General features: G+C 44.0%; 1 protein-coding gene across 1 annotated transcript in view; it reads right to left on the bottom strand.

The window, feature by feature from the left end:
- Positions 1–13,457: 13,457 nt before the first annotated feature.
- Positions 13,458–21,375, bottom strand: part of SHB (SH2 domain containing adaptor protein B) — an 80,787-nt gene continuing 72,869 nt past the window's right edge. Inside the window, exon 6 of the mRNA XM_064438166.1 lies at positions 13,458–16,402. Within this exon, the coding sequence (XP_064294236.1) occupies positions 16,219–16,402 (184 nt within the window). The 3' untranslated portion in view covers positions 13,458–16,218. The remainder of the gene's footprint in view (positions 16,403–21,375) is intronic.

The following is a 21,375-nucleotide window of genomic DNA, read 5'->3' on the forward strand; positions in this document are numbered from 1 at the left end:
AAGTTGCTGACTGGGGCTGAACCACAACACACAGGAACAGCAACCAACATAGCAATGATTTGTCATGACAAACCTTGCTTTACAAAATACATAGTGACTCTCAATGTCTCTTCACATGATTTTCAGCAGTTTCTGTGCAGGTTCTGTGTTAAGAAACCAGTAGGAAATATAAGCAATTCTGGAAACATTGGCATCTGGATAGTAACATGATTTCCTTCCTAAAAAAACAAGTTAAGAACAGTAAAAGGACTCATTTTTGCTAGCATGTGTGGCTGCATGCCTCATTAAGACATACAGGTACAGATTATTTGCTTAAGCATCTATCAGCTTGACAAGCATGTGCCTCAATATCCAGCCGTGAAATATGTGCAGAAACCAAAAAACACTGCAAGGAAGGCCAAAGTTTTGCTAATCTCAGAGATGGTAAAATTCCTTGGCCCACATGGCAAACTGATTGTGTAGAACCTCTCCCTCAAACACCTGAATCTCCTTACTGGACTTGAAATGGTATTGGGCTTGGAGAAAGCTTTCCATTGCTGAAGAACAGATGGTCTTGCCACAATGGCAGGGCTTAATCAATGATTTGCTGATACTCCTATGCCCTCAGCCATGCAATATGACAATGGCATGCACTTTAAAAATAAAACTCTCCAAGGATGGTGTGAATGCCATGGAGTCACCTGGATATTCCAACTGCCCTGTAGACCTCAATGTAATGGTATGGTTGAGAGGTGGAATGGCATTTTAAAGCAAGATCTAAGACAAAATTAATCTATAGGAAAATGGGGCAAAGTCTCACCTAAGGCCTTTTGGTGTCTAAACAACAAACAAACAGCCACTGTGTTTCACCCACAGTGAAATGAGCTCATTTTCCAACTATCCAACCCCACAAAACCTCCAGAGAGCCCTCTCATAATTTTTCTCAGGGTGACACTGTTCTTATTGACCACTCTTCAATGGGTAATATGTCTGTCACTTTACCCTCTCCACAAAAAAAGGCATATGGATAGCCATTTCCAAATGGGGACTCTCTTTTACCATCAGTGAGGATTGGCTAATTATCAAAACTGGATAATCTCTTCTCTCTTCCAGGTAACTGATTGTACCTGGATAGACTCTTTGGCCTGGACAAGACTAGAGTGTGGACTAGAGTGCACACAGGACATCATAACCTACAATATCCATGCCATCTGTGGTACTGTGCTTATCCTTATTTGTATCTTGTTTTTCCTTATCCCCAAAATGGAACAATAATCCTATAATTCAATTTATGCATACAGTTTCTCAGCTAGTTAAAGTGCCAAGTTGTTGGCATTGCCTACACCGCCCTCAATCGTCTTTTTGGATAGTTAGCTGAACCTGTTTCTGAAGCATCTTGATATCAACCTGATTTGGCACACTTACCCCCCAATATTCTTAATTACCAACACCAAGCTTTTAAGGCACAGCCTAAAGGCTAAAGCCCCATGGTGCATTAGAATGCCCTAGAGCACAAATCAACCTGGGTGGGAAAGCAAGCAACTGTGATTACCCAAACACATTTTAATTTAAATGTAACACAGTGTACACTTGTATTGGTTCTGCCCTGAAATCTTCATGGACTTGCAACAATGAGTCAGAAATAACAAATGTTCATGGTTTTGGTAGTCGAAAGCTCTGGAATCTTATATCTAATATTAACAATAACAATAATGACGTATTCCACAATTTCAGTGGTCCTAAATTAAACATGTGGTCCTGGTGGCACATCTGGCTGTTTAGGGCACTACCCCTTTTGGATAAACCTATTAAGCCAAACATGTTTAATGAAATTTGATTGTCCTTCCTATCCGTTATGCTCACTTTGCTGATATTGCAGAAACTGCTGGCAAAACTGGTGACCTACCATTCTGACAATTAGATGGTTCTGGGTCAGTGGCACAAGTGCCTATAAAAGTCTGCCACCATGATAGGCAGGTATTTGGCTTGCTCCCTATGTATTTCAATAAAAAAATGTAACTTTTTCCATTTTACACAACCATTAGCCTCTACGCAATAAGTTTAATGTGAATAATCCCTTGGTAGAAAGACCAACCAAATTCCACCAATCTATACATGCATTGTTTCCAATTTTGAACTTTTCCAAAATTCAATTTTGAATCCAATTTTGAATGTTTCCAATGTTGAACTTGAAACAGCTATTGTAAATATGTCTGCTATGTTGGAAGTTATCCAGAATGATACTGCAAAGGCTTTAAAAGATTTACAATCTGAAATTGGCTCACTTTATCTAATAATAAAACTCTAATTATAACTACAACCTTGTGGCCAGTTTTCTTTCTACAAAGAATCCTTAAAAGAACCTGTCCCTGTTGCATTGCATAGCATTGGGTGACACACACTACAGGGTGACATGCCCAACCAGCAGCTCCAAGACTGGGAAATGCTTCTTCCTGGGGCAGGAAGTGCTGTCACTTTTTCCTTCTAAGCAGAAGTGGAACTGTGAGGTGCGCCAAGGGTGCGTGTGGTTGTGTGTGTTTGTGTGGCATTGGCACCAAGATTCAGGGGTGCCTGTTGCGATCCAAGCTCTGAACTCACAGCTCACCCAGGGCCAGATTCCCGGTGAGCCACAGCTTTGGAAGGCCTGACTAGCTCTGTAGGGTCCCAAACCAGCTGGGCAGTTGCCCAGGTCAAGGAGGACTGCCAGACCTGTTGGACTCACACCGTGCTCCTACGGTAGTGCTGTCCTGCACACGCCTGAGAGAACACGGAGTAGAGACAGAAGCCACACTAAGGTCTTAGCTTCACAGTAGGGCCTGGCTGAGAGACCTAACCTGTGTGAGGCTTCCCTCAGAGGAAGCTGAAGGCTGCAGAGCGTTAGGACTCATAGATGGTGAGTGTATTGGGTCTGCCTGGGATAACTGTCCCTATAGCAGCCAGTATAGAGGTGTGCTTTGTATTTGTAGCTAGAATGGTGTTGATAACACACCAGTGTTTTGGTTATTGCTGAACAGGGCTTGCACAGCATGAATGCTGTCTATCCAAACCCTGCCCAAAGGCCAGTAGGCTGGGGGAGGGTAATATTTGGAGGGGACACAGACAGGGCAGCTGACCCAGGCTGACCAAAGGAATATTCCATGCTATATGACGTTGTGCTTAGCAATAAAATAAAAGCTAAGAATTTGGGAAGGGGTTTGTTATTAAGGTGTTTGCCTTCCAAAGCAACCACTATGCATACTGAGGCCCTACTTCCCAGGAAGTTCCTGGATATCACCTGCTGATGAGAAATAGAGAATAAATCTTTTTGCTTTGCTTTGCTTCCATGCATGAACTTTTTTTTTCCTTATTAACCTGCCTTTACCTTGACTCATGATAATCTTCATCTAATTTTCTCCTCCATCATGTTGAGGAGGGGGCATGATAGGGCTCCTTTGTGGGCACCTGGCAGCCAGCCAAGGTCGACTCATCACAGTCCTTTCTGGTGCCCAACATGTGGCTTGAGACAATGGGAGTTTTTAACTGAGCATGCTATAGCTACAGCAATTATTAATTGGCAGGCTTCTGTATCTGTGGCGTTTGCTTGCTACATTGAATGACTCTTTATTTTGCTGAGCTTGGGTACAGAAAGAATGGCCATGTGCTTGGCCCTAGCACTGATGTACTTAATGTGTCGGGGGAGCTATCTTGTGGAAAGGATGAGAACATACACCTCCCTCTTCTCATCTGAGACTGATGTGGGTGCTTTTATTGCACAGGCTCTGACAGCGAACGGTCCTTGTCCACCCTTATGTGAGCTGCTTAATATTACTAACTAACATTTTTGGCTCATTGTTGCGTTTGTGGCAAAACCAGCCCTATCGCGGCCAGTCTTGAGGCCCCATGTGTCCTTGGCATAGACTAGTTGGGGATAGCATACTTCAAGGGCCCAAAAGGGTACCACTGGACTTTTGGTGTAGCCACCATGAATACAGGGAAGTTTAAAGAGCTGTCTAGCTGGATGGGCCCCTTGGAAGATCCCTTTGCTGTGGTCTTAGTGTGGGTTGACAAACAGCAGGTGCCGATTGCTACAATGACGGTGCACCAGCAGCAATATTGCACCAACTGAGATTCCCTGGCTGCCATCCATAAGCTGTTTCATCCACTGGAGAGCGATCAGAAACACTCAGTCATCTTTTAACTGTCCCATATGGACAGTGCAAAAGTCTGATGAAGGGTGGAAGTTAACAGTGGACGATCATGCCCTGAACGAAGTCACACCACTGCCAAGTGCTGCTGCACTTGATGTGCTAGAGCTCCAGTATAAACTGGAGTTGAAGGCAGACAAACAATACGCCACAAGTGATATTGCCAAAGTGTTTTTCTCAATTCCTTTGGCAGCAGAATGCGAAAGTTTGCTTTCATGTGAAGGGGTGTTCAATGCACATGGAATTGATGGCTCCGGGGTGGAACCACAGTCCTACCATTTGCTGTGGCGTAATCCAAGCTGCACTGGTGATCCCCCTGACCACCTACCATGCACTGATGACATCATCATGTGGGGCAACAAAGCAGCACTGGCGGGCAGCAGGGTCTGGGGTAGGAGCCTGGGAATTGATGCCCAAGGAATTGAGTAGCAGGGTATCTAGGGGCTGGCAAAGACCGTGACACCTGGGTTCTTTTGGTGTTGAGAAAAAGAGTTGGGGATAGCAGTGAGAGCAGAGCAGGGGCAGTGAGCAGCAGGGCACCGGGGCTTCCTGGAAAGCAGCAGGACCCAGCGCTCCTCTCCCCCGCCTCTCCTCCCATGAGATGAGCATCTCCAGCCAATCATGCCTATGTTATTCCTGCGTCCCTGCTGCTGCAGGTAGTGTTTCACCTGAACCTGGAGCCTCAAACGGCGCTGCTGAACGCTGCCGGGTGGGGGCGCGGTGTCCCCGGCCCCGAGGGGCGCCGTCGCCCGGCCGATGGGCCCTGCAGACCCGCACGGGGCTGCGGGAACGTCTCCTTCCCCCCTTCCTGCGCTGCCTGCCCGGGGGTGCCGCTGCACAGCTCCCGGTGGTGCCACCCAGGGAGCCCGGGCTCCCTCCAGCCGCTTCCCCTGCAGCCCGGCACTGCCCGGGCCCACCGCAGCCGCGCTGCCCGCCCGGGCCCAGCGGGGCCGCAGGGGCTGGGGGTGGCCGCGCCCACCCAGGCTGGGCGGGAGGGGACGAAAGAAGCGAAGAGGCGGCGTTTCCGTCCTCGCCTCAACACGCGAGTGCTTTTTGCCTCTTACGAGGCTGAAACGGTGTTATTTGGCGTTTAGATTTGAGCTTCTCCAGGCGGTGGCAAAAGCAGGAGGAGACGAAGGAAAGGAGAAATGCGGCTGGAGAGACGAACGGCAAAGACTGAAATGACCACAAGCAGGCCAAACCCCTTTCTGTTTCCCTTGGTGCTGTTGCTGAAATAACCGAAATGCTAGGGCTCGGAAATAAGCAGACGCGGTGTGAAGAAAAAGCTGGAATATCATGAACGTTAAGTTAACATTAAGCTTAACTAACTAACTAACTAACTAACTAAATCACGAGAGCCCCTGCTCCAATTGCTCCGGGCTTGGTCAACGCGTCCTTTCTTCAGGAGCCGGAAAGCCTCGTTTTGCACGTGAAGCAGCCTCCTTCCTTCCTCCGCCGCCGGTGGCACATGGCGGTAAGCTGGGGAGGCGCGAGCCGCGGCGCCAGGATGCACACCTGAGCAGCCGGCGCTCCGCGTTGGCGCAAACACAGCAGCTCCGCGCCTTTGCGGATCCCAGGATGACGTCACAACGCGCGTTTTCAGGAAGGCTTTGGGCTTCGCAGAACGTGGAGGACACGAAGGTGCCTCGAGCTGCGTCGAAGAACTCCACGAAGCAGTTTGCGGTAGGTCTGATGGCGCAGGGAAGGGCTTTTCCCCACAGCTGAGACGGTGACCAAAGCTGTGTTGGTGGTTCTGTGTGTTGCAGCTCTCTGATGGCACCTGCCGTGTTACAGAGTTCTGGAAACAACAACAGTCAAACAAACAAACAAACAAACGACTCAGAAGGAACCAGGCAAAAAGCAGCTGACCCTAATTTGCGTGATTTCAGTTCAGTCTCGCATTTTTAGGAGAACCAAAGGAATGATTGCACTCTCATATTTGCACAGAGTTGAATCGGGAAAAGTTAAAGCTAATGCAGTGAAATTAAAAAGGACAAGCGCCACTCAACAGGGACTCAACGGACACCAAAGGAGCCAAAGTTGAAGTTTCAAGGTCAACAGTTTTGTGTTGGGCCTCTCACCTGCCCAATGTCTCTTCTGCATTTGGAATTCAACCTGGAACAAGAGCCGTGCACAGACACACACTGACAGAATATAGTCAGCCATTTGATGTAATTGCACAGGGAAGCTCCCTTTAAACAAGCAAGAACACAGAACCCACCCGCCCACCCAAAATGACTTTCATCACTGTAATTCTTTTTCTCCATCTTGTAAAATTAAACCTGGGAAGAATTATAACAGGAAAAATAAGACTGCACAGAGTCCCTCTTGAGCAAGACTTTCTCCCTGTCTAGTTCTCCGCCTCCCCAGAATCAGTGGTGTAAAAAACCCCCAAAGTTGAACAGATCAAAGACACCAGTTCACTAGAATTGTTCTAGACTAACTGAGGACACACAAAAATATTGTCTCTGTGCTGCCACAAAAATTACGTTAGTTTTCATCAAGCCTTGCCTGCGAACAGGAAGGAAGAACAAGGCAGAGTGGGAGGGATGCTTCTAGCTCCAGCTGCATGTTAAAGGTCTATTTCAATGAAGTGTATTATTCTTTACTGAAATGTGATCACGCATCCAGAAAAAGCACCGCTGGTGACCTCGCTCAGGCCGCAGTTACAGTCCCATAAGTGAGAAGTGAGTTTTTGACGTGGTGAAGTTGACCCGGGTCCAGCTCTAGAATTAGGAGTTACAGCACAGTAGATTCTGTGAGTGCGGATGGGCTCAAACCATGAAACCAGAGGAGGAAAATAGCGGGCAGGAGAAAAAGGAAAATAAAATAGAGAACTGCTGAAGGAGGTAACTGGTGATGAGGGCTGCCTGAGGGCTCTCTCTCCTGCTCAGCAGAGCGCGCTCACTGCCATCCAATAGCGTGTTGAAACTTGTGGCATATTTTCCTGCCCCCACAGCTGCCTTTTTAGATAAGATTTCCTGTTTTCATGGCTGAAGGCAGCCCTGCTACCCCGCGACAGCAGAGGATTGCAGTGACCAAGATGGAGAACATGCCCAGGCGTGTCATTTCTCTTGCTCTTTCATGCCATTCTTTCTTCCACCTGTGCTACAGCAGCATGTGACGTGTGTCAAGTGTCACTGCTGTGACAAGGAGCAAACCCAGGTGCCTTTAACTCACTGTCTTGACACTCTTTCCTTCAGCTTCTCTCTGCCCCTCTCACTCTGGTCCTGGTTTCATTGACACATACACCCTAGTTTAAGTAAGCATAATAAACACAGATAGCGCTAACTATGCCAAATTATTTATTTCTTTCTAAAAAAGGATGAAGTTTAGGAACCAGTGCAATGGAGAGAGCTGTGGTGCTGAAACCTCTGTCAGTGCACAAAAAAACCCTTTCTTGAAAATGGATGGAACATAGGGCATTGTGTGGAACTAACAATGAGATCTTTCCTTCAGAAGTTCTTCTTTTCCTTTATAGTTAGATTAACTCCTCAAGTGCTACCAGGAAAAAAGTGGGGAAAACACTATGGGAAAATGAAAGTCTCTTCAATTTAGAGTAAGAAAGACAACTTATCTTGTTCTCAGGGAACACATCCTTCAGTACAGCCAAAATCCAGAAGTTGCTTTGGACCAGACTTTTTGGGGAAGCTTAATGTGGAATAAAGTTCTTCCTTCCCTCCTTGTGCAAACACAAGAATCTCAGCCTCAGATCTATGTTTCTGGTTTCTTTTTGGGAAGCAAAGGTTAAATAAAACTTTGACCATGATCACCACAATTTACTTTTCCAAACAGGCTCAGATTTAGTGCAAAATATTTAGTTCTGCAAGTGAACTGTAAATTTAGGTTTACGTAAATATGTGTTTAGTCCCATGTAAATAGGACATAAGGCTTTTACAGAAAGCTTACTGTCAATCTGGTTAAGTACTACTTATCTATTCTATCATCCAGTGTGCTCTTGTGGCTTCTCCAGAATATGACATATATGTACCTCGGTGTACTTGTACTCATTTATAAAAATATTATTTATAGCCTTGGCCTTGTTCATAGAACAGTATATATTGAGGTGATATTTTTAAACTCAAGAAACTTGTTGTGGATGTAACAGGAATCCTTCAGAGTACAAAGCCTGAACGCTCAGTAAAATAGTGGTGGTCTTCAGCCAACTGGGATGAATAGTATTTGCATGGCTCTCTTCATTCTGTAGAGATTAGCAGGACCTGCTTAACTACAGCTGAAGCCAAGAGGAATTCCAAAACTTATGGGTCTGAGCTTGTTAATTACAGCGCTCTTCAGCAGAAAAGGTGAACAACCAACACCTCCTCCACACGATTAAATAACAGTATAATGCCATTTTGATCTGATGTCAGTATTCATGTCAAAGATTCAGACTTAAACATTCCAGTCTATGGGTGTTCCACAGACAGGAAACAGCAAGGAAAATCTAGGACAGACAGACTACTTGCATAGGGAAATATCACAGTATTGAGCCTGGACACGTTTGGAATACATTTTCATTTGAAAAAAAAAAAAATCTAAACAGCACCAACAGTTTTCTTTCACCAGAGAATGTTCTCAGTTATTCCTCTGGAAAATGTAAGGATATTCAAGAACTGTATCAATATCACAGTCCTGCCTTTTTCCCATTCTGTGGGATGTGGTCTCAAATTCAGAAGGGGATGGGAGGGCGTAGGCAGAAGATAAAAGCTGCTTCATTCTCCACCCACAATTATTCATGCAAAATTTTATTTCAACCTTTTAGAGTGTGGATACTTTTACAGATATTCTATATATCCAGTTCATCAACAAGGATGAAGAAAAAGAGAAATTTATAAGCACTCAGTGTAAGAACCAAATATTTGGAAATTAATGTAAAGAAGCAATGATGATCATCTGTATGAGTTCATGTGGCAATGTTTTGGTATTGGAAGGGCTACAGGGGTGGCTTCTGTGAGAACATGCCATAAGCTTCGCCCATGTCAGATGGAGCCAGCTCCAGCCAGCTCCAAGATGGACCCACTGCTGGCCAAAGCTGACCAAATCAGTGACAATGGTAGCACCTCTGTGGTAAGCATGTTTACGAAGGGGTAAAAATCTGCTGTGTAACAGCACCCAGGAAAGAGGAGTGAGAGAGACAACTCTGCAGACACCAAGGTGAGTGAGAAGGAGGGGAGGATGTGCTCCAGGTGCTGGAGCAGAGGTTGCTCTGTAGCCCATGGTGAAGACCATGGTGAGGCAAGCTGTCCCTCTACAGCCCATGGAGGTTAGTGGTAGGGCAGATATCCACCTGCAGCCCATGAAGGACTCTGCACCGGAGCAGGTTTGTGTGCCTGAAGGAGGCTGTGACCCCATGGAGAGCCTCTTCTGTAGCAGGTTTCTGTCAGCACCTTTGGCCCTGTGGAGAGGAACCCATGCTGGACCAGGTTTGCTGGAGGACCTGTGACCTCATGGGGGATCCACGCTGGAGCAGGCTGTTCCTGAAGTACTGCACCCCATGGAAATGACCCACGCTGGAGCAGTTTGTGAAGTACTGCAGCTCGTGGGAAGTACCTACATTGAAGTTCATGGAGGACTGTCTCCTGTGGGAGGGACCCCATGCTGTTGCTTGGGTCCCCACATAAAGCAATCTTGCTTACACTACTGTTTATAGTGGTTTCACTAGTTGACTCTATCCAGGAATGTGTGTTTATCAGAATCCTACCGTTCCAAGGGAGCACTTGAGCTTCCTTTTTGTTGGTACCTTTGGGAGACATACTAATCTTTTCTACCACTTCACTGGATATGTCAGCTTCCATCTATCCATTTTACTTGTAGTAATTGTATTTCTGTATTGGACTTTGGACTTCTTGATGGCCCACCTTGCCTTCAGCAGGATTTTAATGACAGCTTAACCTTTTTTCAAATATTTAATCTTTTGTTTGTCCCCAGATTATTATGTCATCAGTGTACTGCTGGTGTTCAAGGGGACTGCTCATCTCTGAGGTTTCTTGAATCAGCCATGGCAAATGATAAGACTATGCTCTCATCCCTGGGGTAATTGGTTCCAGGTGCACTGGATTCCTTCCCAGGTGAAAGTAAACTGAAGTCTATGCCCTTCCGTTATCGGAATAGAAAAGAATGTGTTGGCTATGTCAGTGCTGGTATAGCATTTTACTACTTCTGCCTCCAACTCTTACTACAGGTGGAGTATGTCCCTTCAAATTAAACACGGAAATTAATCCCTTATTCTTGTCTACTTCCTTGTAACTAAGTTTAGCCAAGTCCAACCCCGGTCAACTGCCACACTGACCGAAAAACCAAAGGTTGTTTTCAAACCTGCATTGTGGCTGGGTCTGTGTGTGTTCCATATGCACTTCAATGCTAAATAAAGTGCCTTGCTCGAAGCCCACATTGACAGGCTGCTTCAAAGCAAATGGTAGTGATGAAGATAGGGAAGGTGCTGGTGGCAGAAGATGGCTAAGCAAACTCCCACCCTCCATCAGATTAACTGATGTCAGAAAGGATCTGCTAAAATCCCTACCACCCGATCCCCCACACTGAGCTTGCAACACCAAAACACCATCTGTGTGTTCCAGTGATACCTTCCAGAGTATCTAGAGAGCAATGCAGGAGGGAGACCTCAAGTCATCAGCAGCTTGAGGTGATGCAAAGCACCAGATTAGAAGTAGGAGCAACATTCTTCTCCTTCTAGGCCAGGTACCCGGGCCCTGGGGTAGCCCCCTTTTGCCTCATCTTATTCCAGATAAGCAGCCTGATTCCCACTGCCAGTCCTCATACATCATGTGTTCCAACCCCGAGACCATCCTAGAAGCCCTTATCTAGACTCAGTTCAGTTTACTGACACCTCTCCTTGTACCCGGAGGCACCCAAGCCAGACAGAGTATCCAGATGCAGCCTCACCAGTGCTCTGTGGAAGAAATAATCACCTCCTTCACCCTGCTGGCTACACTTCCACGACAGCCCTGACTGCAGTAGGTCTTCATAACTGCAAAGGCAGACTTCTGACTTCTGTTCATCTTCTTGTTACTCTTCTCCCACTGGTGACCCTCCAGTTTGTCCTTTCGCAAGGCGTCAGCGCATCCCAATGCAGGACTGCCTTTATGGAACTCCAGTTGGTTCATGGTAGCCCATTCTTTGTGCCAACCAAGCTCCCTCTGAATAGCTCCCTCTGAATTTCACTCCAGTATAACAAGAGCTAACAGCCATCTCCAAAATATTGACTGCCAGATGAAACCAGTCCAGGATGTCTGTTGGAGACTCAGACATAGGAAAGTAATTGGATTTACTTTTCAATAAACTCTTGGTCTACAAGTTTTGTACACTTTGACCTTTAGCTGACAGGTAAAAAGTCCCATTCTGGTGGCAAAATAGCTTGACGCAAAACAGGAGAGATGGTGATATGAGTCCCCTGAAGTAACTTCTCCAAGCAGTGTGGCTGGCAGTAGGAACCTTGAGATTTTTCTGTGCCTTGGTAGTGCTGTAGGCTATGCTGTAGTAATTGCATAAACCCCAGAAATAGAAGTCAATTACAGAAATGCCACATCAGCTTTGCTTATAGGTAGCCACTGAAGGCCTTGTGTGCTACTTGGGGCAATACCAGGACCAAGGAAGACTCTGATAGTCTGGCACAGAATGCAACGTTTTGTTTTTCCTAATGCTACTGCTGCAGGTATCAACACTTAACTGTTACCTGTATCCAGTGCAATGTGACAGTAATACTCATTCCCAAACCAAGCTTAGAAAGAAAATTGAGCCCTGCAAAGCTGCAATGAAGCTACTGTATTTGTGTCTTGATTGACAGCAGCGATAAATAAAATCCAGAGACCCTGAAATACACTTGAGAAAGCACGGGCTAAGATTGGATTGATCTTGTCACTGACCTAACTAGAAGGTCCAGAGCACTGAGGGCAACTCTGTGACATTGAATTGTGGGTTCTCAGAGTAAGCTCAAAGCTTGAGACAGGCAAACGTGCTGCAGAAAATAGGATTGTACATGGTCATCCCTTGCAATCGACGAACATCCTTTTTCAGTAGGACTTGTATTTGCTTCCTTTCAGAATAACAACTTTAATCAGCTGCTACCATTTCCTTCTTTCCTTTCGTTGTCCCTTCTTACTGGGGACTCCAGCAAGAAGGAATAAAAGGAAGCAATTTCCAGTGTTTTATGTGGGATTGTTGCAGATCATTAAAAAGGAAAGAATGTATGAAAAACAGTTGACTTTCCACTATTCATTCCCTCCCCTCCTTGCTCAGACCAGGAGTGCAGACAGGTCTGTTTCATTTCTGTTTTGTTCTTCTTCCTCTCCAAGGAGCTAGTGCAGCAGTGTGTTGGATGGGGTTAATTTATTTATTTATTTAAACAAGCATTAAGACCTTGCTTGTTCTGCTCAGGCATCACCTTAGTTACAACCTGAGGACAGCATGAATAACGAACAGCAGCAGAGGACGAACTGAGTACCCCGGAGTGTAGCTTAGCAGTGTAGCAGGGTGAATATGGAATCATAGCCTAGAGGAAAGATGGCATTTGCAGCCTCTACCAACATTGCCACACCGTGTTTGTGTTGCCAACTTGAGCCTTGACAGCAAGAAAAAGGGCAAATCCTGAACCTCATTGTGATGGTAGGGAGCAGCACGTAAGTGTGTCATCTTCCAAAGAACAACTGGTTTTCCTCAGAGAATAGACTCAGGCCATGTTCTCTGAGAAGCTGGAAATGTGTGTTTTGTACATTTGCACTTAAGAGAGCCCTGTACTTTGCACCCTGTGTCTAAAGACTTAATTTCGGAATCAGAGAATAAACTATTATTAAGTACAGAACCCATGGTGATGACTGTACTTCCAAAAAACTTAATGATTTTTCCAATTATGGAAGGAGCTGTGAGATGTAATCTTGGTCACTAAAACTCACCTACCCATTATACACACGTTCACAGCTTGGGAGCTTTCAGCATGCTGTGAAATACTCATCAAAATAGAAGTCTAATCAACACCTCTTATAAAGTCTGCAAAAAGTGATTCACCAGTGTTACGTTGTAAACAGCAATAACTGGATTCCTTGAGCACCTCAACTGGACAGCAATGCCATTCACATACACACCTGTGTTGTTTTGGCAGAACCCTTGCAAAGGTGCACATTGTCAAGAGAATTACTCAGGGCAGAACTGAACCATATGATTTTCCAGACCAGATTATAGCCTAATGATTACTTTCACTACACAGTTAAGACACACAAACACAAGTTGTCCTGAAAGGCCACTTCAACTATTAGTTGTTCAAGACAATCTGAGTACACATTGACAATTGGAGGAAAAAAAGAGAGAGGTTTATAATTTTTTAAAATAAACTTTTAATGTGCTATATAGGCATGATTGCTATGAGATCTTCCACCTATACGCAATACTACACACTGCAACACACCATATTTTTCACTGTACATTAAAAAGTCTGGGAAGAATATTCCTTCACTGGAAAAATATCATACAATCACTTAAATAAAGTCAACATTACAGTGCAAACAAAATCCTGGTTTTATTTATTCTGCAATTACTGAGTACCTTCTAAAAGTCTTTTAAAAAAATAATCAAAATAACCTTCCCACAGACAACCAACTTTTTCTGAGATTATTTCATCTTGCTGAACCAAGAATCCTGATCTGATCCTTGAAGCTATAACAAGCTGTACACATATTTGTATGATGCATATTGACCTGATTTGTATGAAGCAAGGGATCCCAAACCAAAATCTGCAGACAGCAATAAAGTGGCACCTGCTGGCTTCAGCTGACTTTCAATCAGGCTCATGACAAAAAAGATTCAGTACAACAGTCATCTCCATGAACTAAGGACAATGTGCTTAAGGAAGCCTGGCAAGGCCTTGGTTAGTGATAATGTTGGTTTCTACTGGTAATTGCTGTTAGAGAGAGTAGGGGCTTATTCTTTCATTACAGAAGAAGAAAAACATCCAATAGAACAGCAACAATGCCAGATTCTCAAAAATGCACTTACACATGCAAAAGAAGAAATATGTCATATTTCTGTCCCAAGGGACATGACGGAGTTTCCAGAGCCCACACAGGCAAAGACTTAGCAGCAGATGCAACCTGATTCCTAATGTCTGTGAGCTCTGCCACCTTCACAAACTCCTACTCTGCTAAGAGAAGAATATGCTAATTTAATAGTGCCTATATGCTCTTGCTAACTGGGTGATGTTAAGAGGAAAACGAAGAGTTCTGCAAAGACTAGTGAAATAAAAGGCACATGTAGGTGAGTACATGAAAAAGGGATGTCTGGTTTCACTTGGAGAACATTGTCTCTTTCTACTCCATTGTGCCACCCTTCTCTCAGAAAACCAGTAAGAACCTAGTCCAATGCACCTTCAAATTCTGGGTGAGACAGGGACAGCTTGACTCACTACTGTTGCTGCACAGAATGACACTGGGCTCCTCACATATGTGTGATCCACTCCTGCTCAGACTGTTGTATGTCATATAAAAGAACAAAGCATGCTTAAAAGGAAGCAGACATTCATCACAGATTACATTACATGGGACATCCTTGAGATTCTTATCAGATTAGACAGTACAATGAAGCACTACTTTTACAGGCAGTAAGTGGTTATTCCTTTACAATTTTCAGATTTGCCCTTCTTTCTAAGCATATATAAAAGGGAATAGTAGGTAAGAAAGCTGAATTAAATAACACACAATTCACAGTCCTATTGCAGTCCATAAAATACATAAACTGCATATAACCAGTTTGCTACTACAACAGCTGATGGGTTAACACACAACATTCTAGACATAGGTGGGAGATGGAACAAAGTAAGGACTACCAGGCTATTTATTGATTCCCCAGTTCCAATTTCTGCACAACTATATTTTTTTTCACTTATCCCATTCAACAAGCACACAGAAAATGTAGAAAATATCTCTCAGATGGATGGGCAGTTGGCAGGATTAAGGTACAGGGCAGCTTCTGCAGTGCTTCTGGCTAACAGTGACTGAAATGCAGCAAGGGGCTTCTGCTCATGGTGAAAATGAACACTGGCCAGAAGGTATGTGTCAAGGGACCATGTTTAAAGAATGCCTTCCTACACCAGAAAAACAAATTCTGCTCTGCAGTTCTCATTTACACAGCTGCAAAAGCCATCTTATGGAAAGGCATTGTGACACACACTTGTTAGTCTGCTACCTCAGTGGAACAACTGTTTGATCCAGATGAATGAGCAAGTGAAGATTTTGCCTACTAAAGCTTTATAAAAGCCTTTGACCACCCTCATGCATAAACACTAATCTACATATGAAAAAGACTTTTTTCAACTACTTAAAACTTATGGATTAAGTGCCCCAATCAGAATTAGCTGCCTGCATCTATGAATGAAACTTGCAAATGAAGACAGTAACCCTTAATAGATTATTGTACCAAAAAGGATAAAAATATATAACAAGCTATTTTTTAATCACATGCCCTATTCATAAATAATTCACCATGATTTGCTCTTACAAAATTATTTTAAGATTGTGTGCCTAATAGGAGTTCAACATTTGACTACCCCAAGAAACTGCATTAAAAACCCAAAACCCACCAAGCTAAGTGACAAGAGCTAAGGGACTTGCCTGCTCAGCAGCTCCTTCTTAGGTCCACCAAGAACCCTCAGAGTCAGGGTCCCTCAGACAGGTTACTCTTTCACATGGAGAAGTTTCTTAGGGTAGCAAAAGAATAAGAGTTGCTGGTGTTTTACTGCTGAGAACCTGTTGATTCTGCTCAATACATGGATGAAGAATTTTTGTTGGGAAGTACCTTCATTTGTAGAGAAGCTCTGGGAAGGTTATCTGTTCTCCTTGCAATAAAATACGATTTCTTTCTCTTATGTAGAAGCACAGTCCGAGAGGCATGCTGCAGCACGGGCCATACACAGAGTCCTATACACAACTCTGCAGAGTGCCCATGTTCCCAAGATTAAAGGCCGCCACTCTCCATCACAGACTCAAGCACTGAATTCTGTGCAACCCAGCTTATCTCTCACCTCCCAACCACAGGAAGGGGTGAGACCAGGTTATTAGAGGGTCCGCACAGCCACAGGGTAGAGCAGTGACAAGTGTTCTGCTCCTTTGATAGGCAGCTTTTTTGTGGTGTAGTAGTGGATGACTTCAGGAACACTGTCGAAGGGAGGGCTGTTCTGACCCAGGATGTATTTCTCTTTGGTTTTCATCAGTTTCATGTGCATAAAACCTTGACTGCTCCTGCAAGGAAAGCAAAACATTAGTTCATGCTTGTGTATCAGGATGAGGGGAGCAGCACCACAACCGGCTCTCCTACATGATGTAGGGGAATGTAGGAGAACAAAATGCAGGTAGTTGCTGGGTGACAAGCCAAGACAGTGGCCAGACTCTGACAGACAGTGACTGCTAGCTGCAAACCCCTATGCACAGTCCAACACAAAGGCAGCCTAAGTTAGTGTTTTGTTTTCACCACCTGTGCTCTCTGGATCCAGGTGCAAGGCTGTCTTACCCTGGAATTAATGCAGAGGTGTGCCAAAGCACAACCCTTTTCCTGTCCCCCGCAATGTTTTCCTGTGAAAATCTACGTTTTGCTATGGCCAATCATTACTTCTGGACCAAAAAAGTATCATTGGTTTTGGCCTGTCAGAAGCCCGAGACTCTGTTCATAGACACATAGGCAAGCCATGAGTTTCACTCAGATGAGGCAAGGCCTGCCCTGCCCTGTCCAGTGGAGGCCTCAGGACAGACCACACCCATCCCACCCTGGCAGCAACTGCCCAGAACATGGTTATGTGCAGAACCAGGTGGCTTCAGCTGGGAAAACTTCCTCAGATGAGCCCATTCCCAACATTAATAGCAGGAAGACTTTCACCTGCACCATACTGAGCAAAGGCTGCTATCCTGCAGCCTTTCTGTATGCAGAAACAAGTCTGTGACTTCCGCACCAGAAGAGTTCGATTCCTAGATGACTTGCCTGCCTGCACAGCAAGCTGCCTCTTTGACAGAAGGCTTATGATTACACAGGGAAGAGAAGAGTGGCATGGTAACTGCCCTGTCTGCTCCTGCAAAAGCAACCCATCCCACATAACGCCACTCTGACAGGTAGCACGCGCACTACCATACAGCACATTAGATGGTGGAGTTGACCTCATCTCTTCCCAGTAGTGACCCTTCAACATCTGTATTTTGCATGCCATAAAGGCTATTTTAAGAGTGTAGAGTTTAGCTAGGACAAAACAAGAGCAAAGGACAACTCCTACACTTCAAGATGTTAAATGAGGTCTAGAGGATTTTTACAGCTTGCTTGATGTCCCACTCCCTAACTTTCTGGCTCTAAACCATTGTTTCTTCCAAGCGTGTCCAGGGACAAAGACAATAAGTTAAGTTAAAACTGGGGTTGGTCTATGTCAGCAAAGAAACCCAGTTTAAGATGACAGAGACAGCTACAGCAGGAAAACAAATCATGCCATGTTAAAAGCAACTTCTCTAAAATCTGCCATTTTCTAGTTAGCAGGCACAGCATTCCCTCCAAAAGTGCTTGTAGCACAATCAAGCTCATCTCTTTCAGATATGTTCAACAATTCTCAGATTAAGTGACCCTTTCTGGTGAGCAGAAACCACTGCAGGCACTGTAATTATAGCTCTACATGCCTAAAATCTTGCTTTAAATATCAGTTTCTTAGAGGAAAAAATCTCTTTCAAGTCATAGTTGGTCTCTACATCATTTCCTTTAAACAAGGGTGGCATCCTTAAATATTTTATTATGAGGACAGATAGAGGCAAGTCCAGAGCAGGGCTACTAAACATGATCTGGGGGTACAGATGATACACGAGGATAGGCTGAGGAAACTGTATATGTTCAGTCTGGAGAAGAAAAGGTGAGATGGAGGGTGTCACATTGCAGTCACCTATTGCCTAAATATGAGAGTTACAGAGAAGATGGAAGTTTCTCAGAGGTACACAGGGAGCCAGTAAGCACAAGCTGCAACAGAATTCCTACTGGACATAGGGAAAATCTTCTTCCTCATGAGAGTGGTGCAGCCCTGGGACCAAGCTCAGACAGGTCAGGAGGTCTCCATCCTCCCAAGTTTTCAAAATTTGCCTGCACAAAGCACTTAGCAACCTGATGGGTGTGTCCTGCTTGGAGCAGGGTGTTGGACTAGACACCTCCAAAGATCCATTTCCAACTAGATCTCTCTAGGATTCTATGATTAAACTTTACTATTTGTATATTTTCAGAAACCACTAAGTAGAGCTTCTAGTTCAACAACAATTTTGATTTGAAACATTTGTAAAACTTTACTATTAAAGAAAAAAGATCAAAAAGAATCAAAGAAACCTGTGAAATGTAATTTCAGTACTTCTAAGTAAAACTTTCCTCAAACTGCAAATGTGGGGTTTTTTTCTGCAATTATTTCACAAGAAAGCACATGAAAATCCACCTCTATTTCAAGCTAGGCACAAAACAGTATTAAGGGGAAGGTCTGCAAAGAGGACAAGTTTTGACACCTCAGAGTTTCAAGAAAGTGAGAAGTCTATCCAATGCCTTGGCAGAGACTACAAGGTGCAGGCTGCACGGCAGATTGCTTGCCTCCTGCTCTTTGGATTTGCCCTTTGCCAACCAGCCAGTAGGGATGACATCACCTTGCAACTGTCTGTAGAGAAATTTTGCGGCTAATGGGGACAGGACTGTAGACAACCTATTGTCCTGCATGCAGGTCTATGCTAATCTGACACAAATGCTGAGGAGCCAGCTATACTAAACTGGGCAGAAGAACAACTACTTACTCTTGGAAGAAGGAAACACTGTACTTTGTAGTTTCCTGTGTGGCTGTACATTTTAGAGTCTTCCATTTTCTTTTGTTTTATTGGTGCCAACTGCAAATTGTCAGCTAAGACCTGGGAAAGAAGAATCTGCTTCCATGGTCAAAGGATGAAAACACTTTAGCATAATGGGCTTGCCAGACAAATACAGTGGAGACTATTTCCATCAGTAAGTTAGAGCCATGGCCAGGTAAGAGCCAGCTCCTTTGGGGTAAGTATCCTATCCTATCCTATCCTATCCTATCCTATCCTATCCTATCCTATCCTATCCTATCCTATCCTATCCTATCCTATCCTATCCTATCCTATCCTATCCTATCCTATCCTATCCTATCCTACCCTACCCTACCCTACCCTACCCTACCCACAGTTTCAGCTCCTTTAGGGCAAGTGTTCTGGCTTAGCAGTCAGAGCTTTAGACCATTTACTTACAAACAAGGGAATATTTCTGCTGCTGTTTTGCTTCACTGCAAAGCAGCTGAAGTACAGCATGAGCTAATAGTTCTATGATCATATTGTTTCACCAAAGCACTATCTATAGCTCATAGTGAAGCTGCACAAGGCAGCTCCGGTGGCTTTACTTCCTATCAAAAGAAGAATCTTGTCAATTTATCTTCCTTTGATAAAACATGTTTGAAGAGCAAGCTGCAACCACAGAGAACTCCCCAGCAGGTAACACATCTCATTAATGTATGCAATCTTTAATGCAGTTAACACCAATGCTGGATATCAATCATTATCACAACAAAAAAAATTTTTTTTGATCAAGACGACCATGAAATACTGCTAATGAAACTGACCCTAGTAACAAAATCACCCTCTCCTAAAAATCAAGGTATTTAATAATACATTACATAATTTTGCAGGTGCTGGTGGATATTGCTGGCAGCTAGTATGCACCTCTTACACCTCTTACTTTTCCTGGTAATTGCTCAATGACTTTTTCATGAAGAATATAGGGCAACACTTATACTAAATCAAATTCCTTTCATGACAGATGACTTAAAAACACTTGCATACAAAACTGATATGGCCGGAAGTAGAAGGGTCACTCTCATCTCTCATAAACATTAGTATGCAATCCACATACAGTTTGCATTTCGAGGACCAAAACTCCATCACTGTCTCCTGAGCCTTCTATCTTATTTCACAGCAATGGAATGTCACCCCACATCCCTTCCTTTCAGGCAGTTTCCATTACAATTTTCAAGCTGTATAGTCCTCCAATGTTAAAACCAATAACAAAGCAAACTGACTTGTGGGGTAGAAGGATTAAGCTCCGTGAATGAAGGACCTCTCCTTGCATTCACGGAATCACCATTTTATCATCAGAGCTCTCTGTGATATTTGGCTTATTTAGCTATTGAAAACTGACTGCCTAAGACTAACAAACCTGGAGATTTTATTTGCACATAGCTTTTCTGTTAAAACCAACTGCTACCCAGGATCTTTGTGGAACATCCCAGATGATTCAACTGTCAACTGGCCATGTGTAAATGAAAACTTGTGAAGCTATCCTTATTCAGTTATCAGTAATCTTCTGTTATCTTCATACTCAGAGATCTCCTCTGATTATCCAGTAACATCTATAACAGCCCTCAGTCAAGCACTATCCCCCATTTTCTTTTCAAGGCAGTATGTTAGAAAACTGGGAGGAAATGGATGGCCACTTAACCCAGCATTTTGGCTGCTGAAAAGTAGTTATTTCCCATCTCCATTCTATCTCATGTCCTACCTCCTTTGTATCTTCTCCCCTCCAGCAAAAGTGGCGTTTCTTCATCCTTTAGAGTTAGAGTATGTCAAAACCTTGTTTCCCTTTTGCAGGTATTCCCCTTAGTGGTGCTTTGTAGCTGGTTTGAAACGGAAGTGGATTTTGTTGTGGTTTCTTGTGAAATAATTCCACAAAAATCACATTCCAATCTATTTCTTCCCATGTATTTCTATGGTGTTTTGGTTCTCTTGAGAAAAATTGAATTACTTTTGTTAAGTAAAACACAGTCTGCATGGAAAGCTCTCAGAAGCAGATTTCAGAGGCCATTTTGTGTGAAGGTTGAGGAAGAGTAGAACCGGCAACTGGGAGCTATGTGAAATTGACGTCAAAGCTTTGCAATGTGAAGCATGCAAATTTTCTGTTCACAAAGCAAAAGGAACTGAGAGGCAAGAACGTTCAGCCAATGAACTGATTTTACTGATTACTCGTGTTTGCAGCCAATAGTTATCACCATGTTGTAAATGATGGGCTGAGTTCTAATTTCTATCCCAGCCGTGTTTTCTGGATGTCTCAACTCTTTAAATTGAGCATTATTCCAGGCTTACCGGAAAAAAAAGGATTATGAAAGTAAAGATTAAGTTTTCAAAAAACTCTCCTCTTTTACTCCCTTCCTGCCTCC

This window comes from Phalacrocorax carbo, chromosome Z (genome assembly GCF_963921805.1).
Source record: "Phalacrocorax carbo chromosome Z, bPhaCar2.1, whole genome shotgun sequence".
NCBI classification, from domain to species: domain Eukaryota; kingdom Metazoa; phylum Chordata; class Aves; order Suliformes; family Phalacrocoracidae; genus Phalacrocorax; species Phalacrocorax carbo.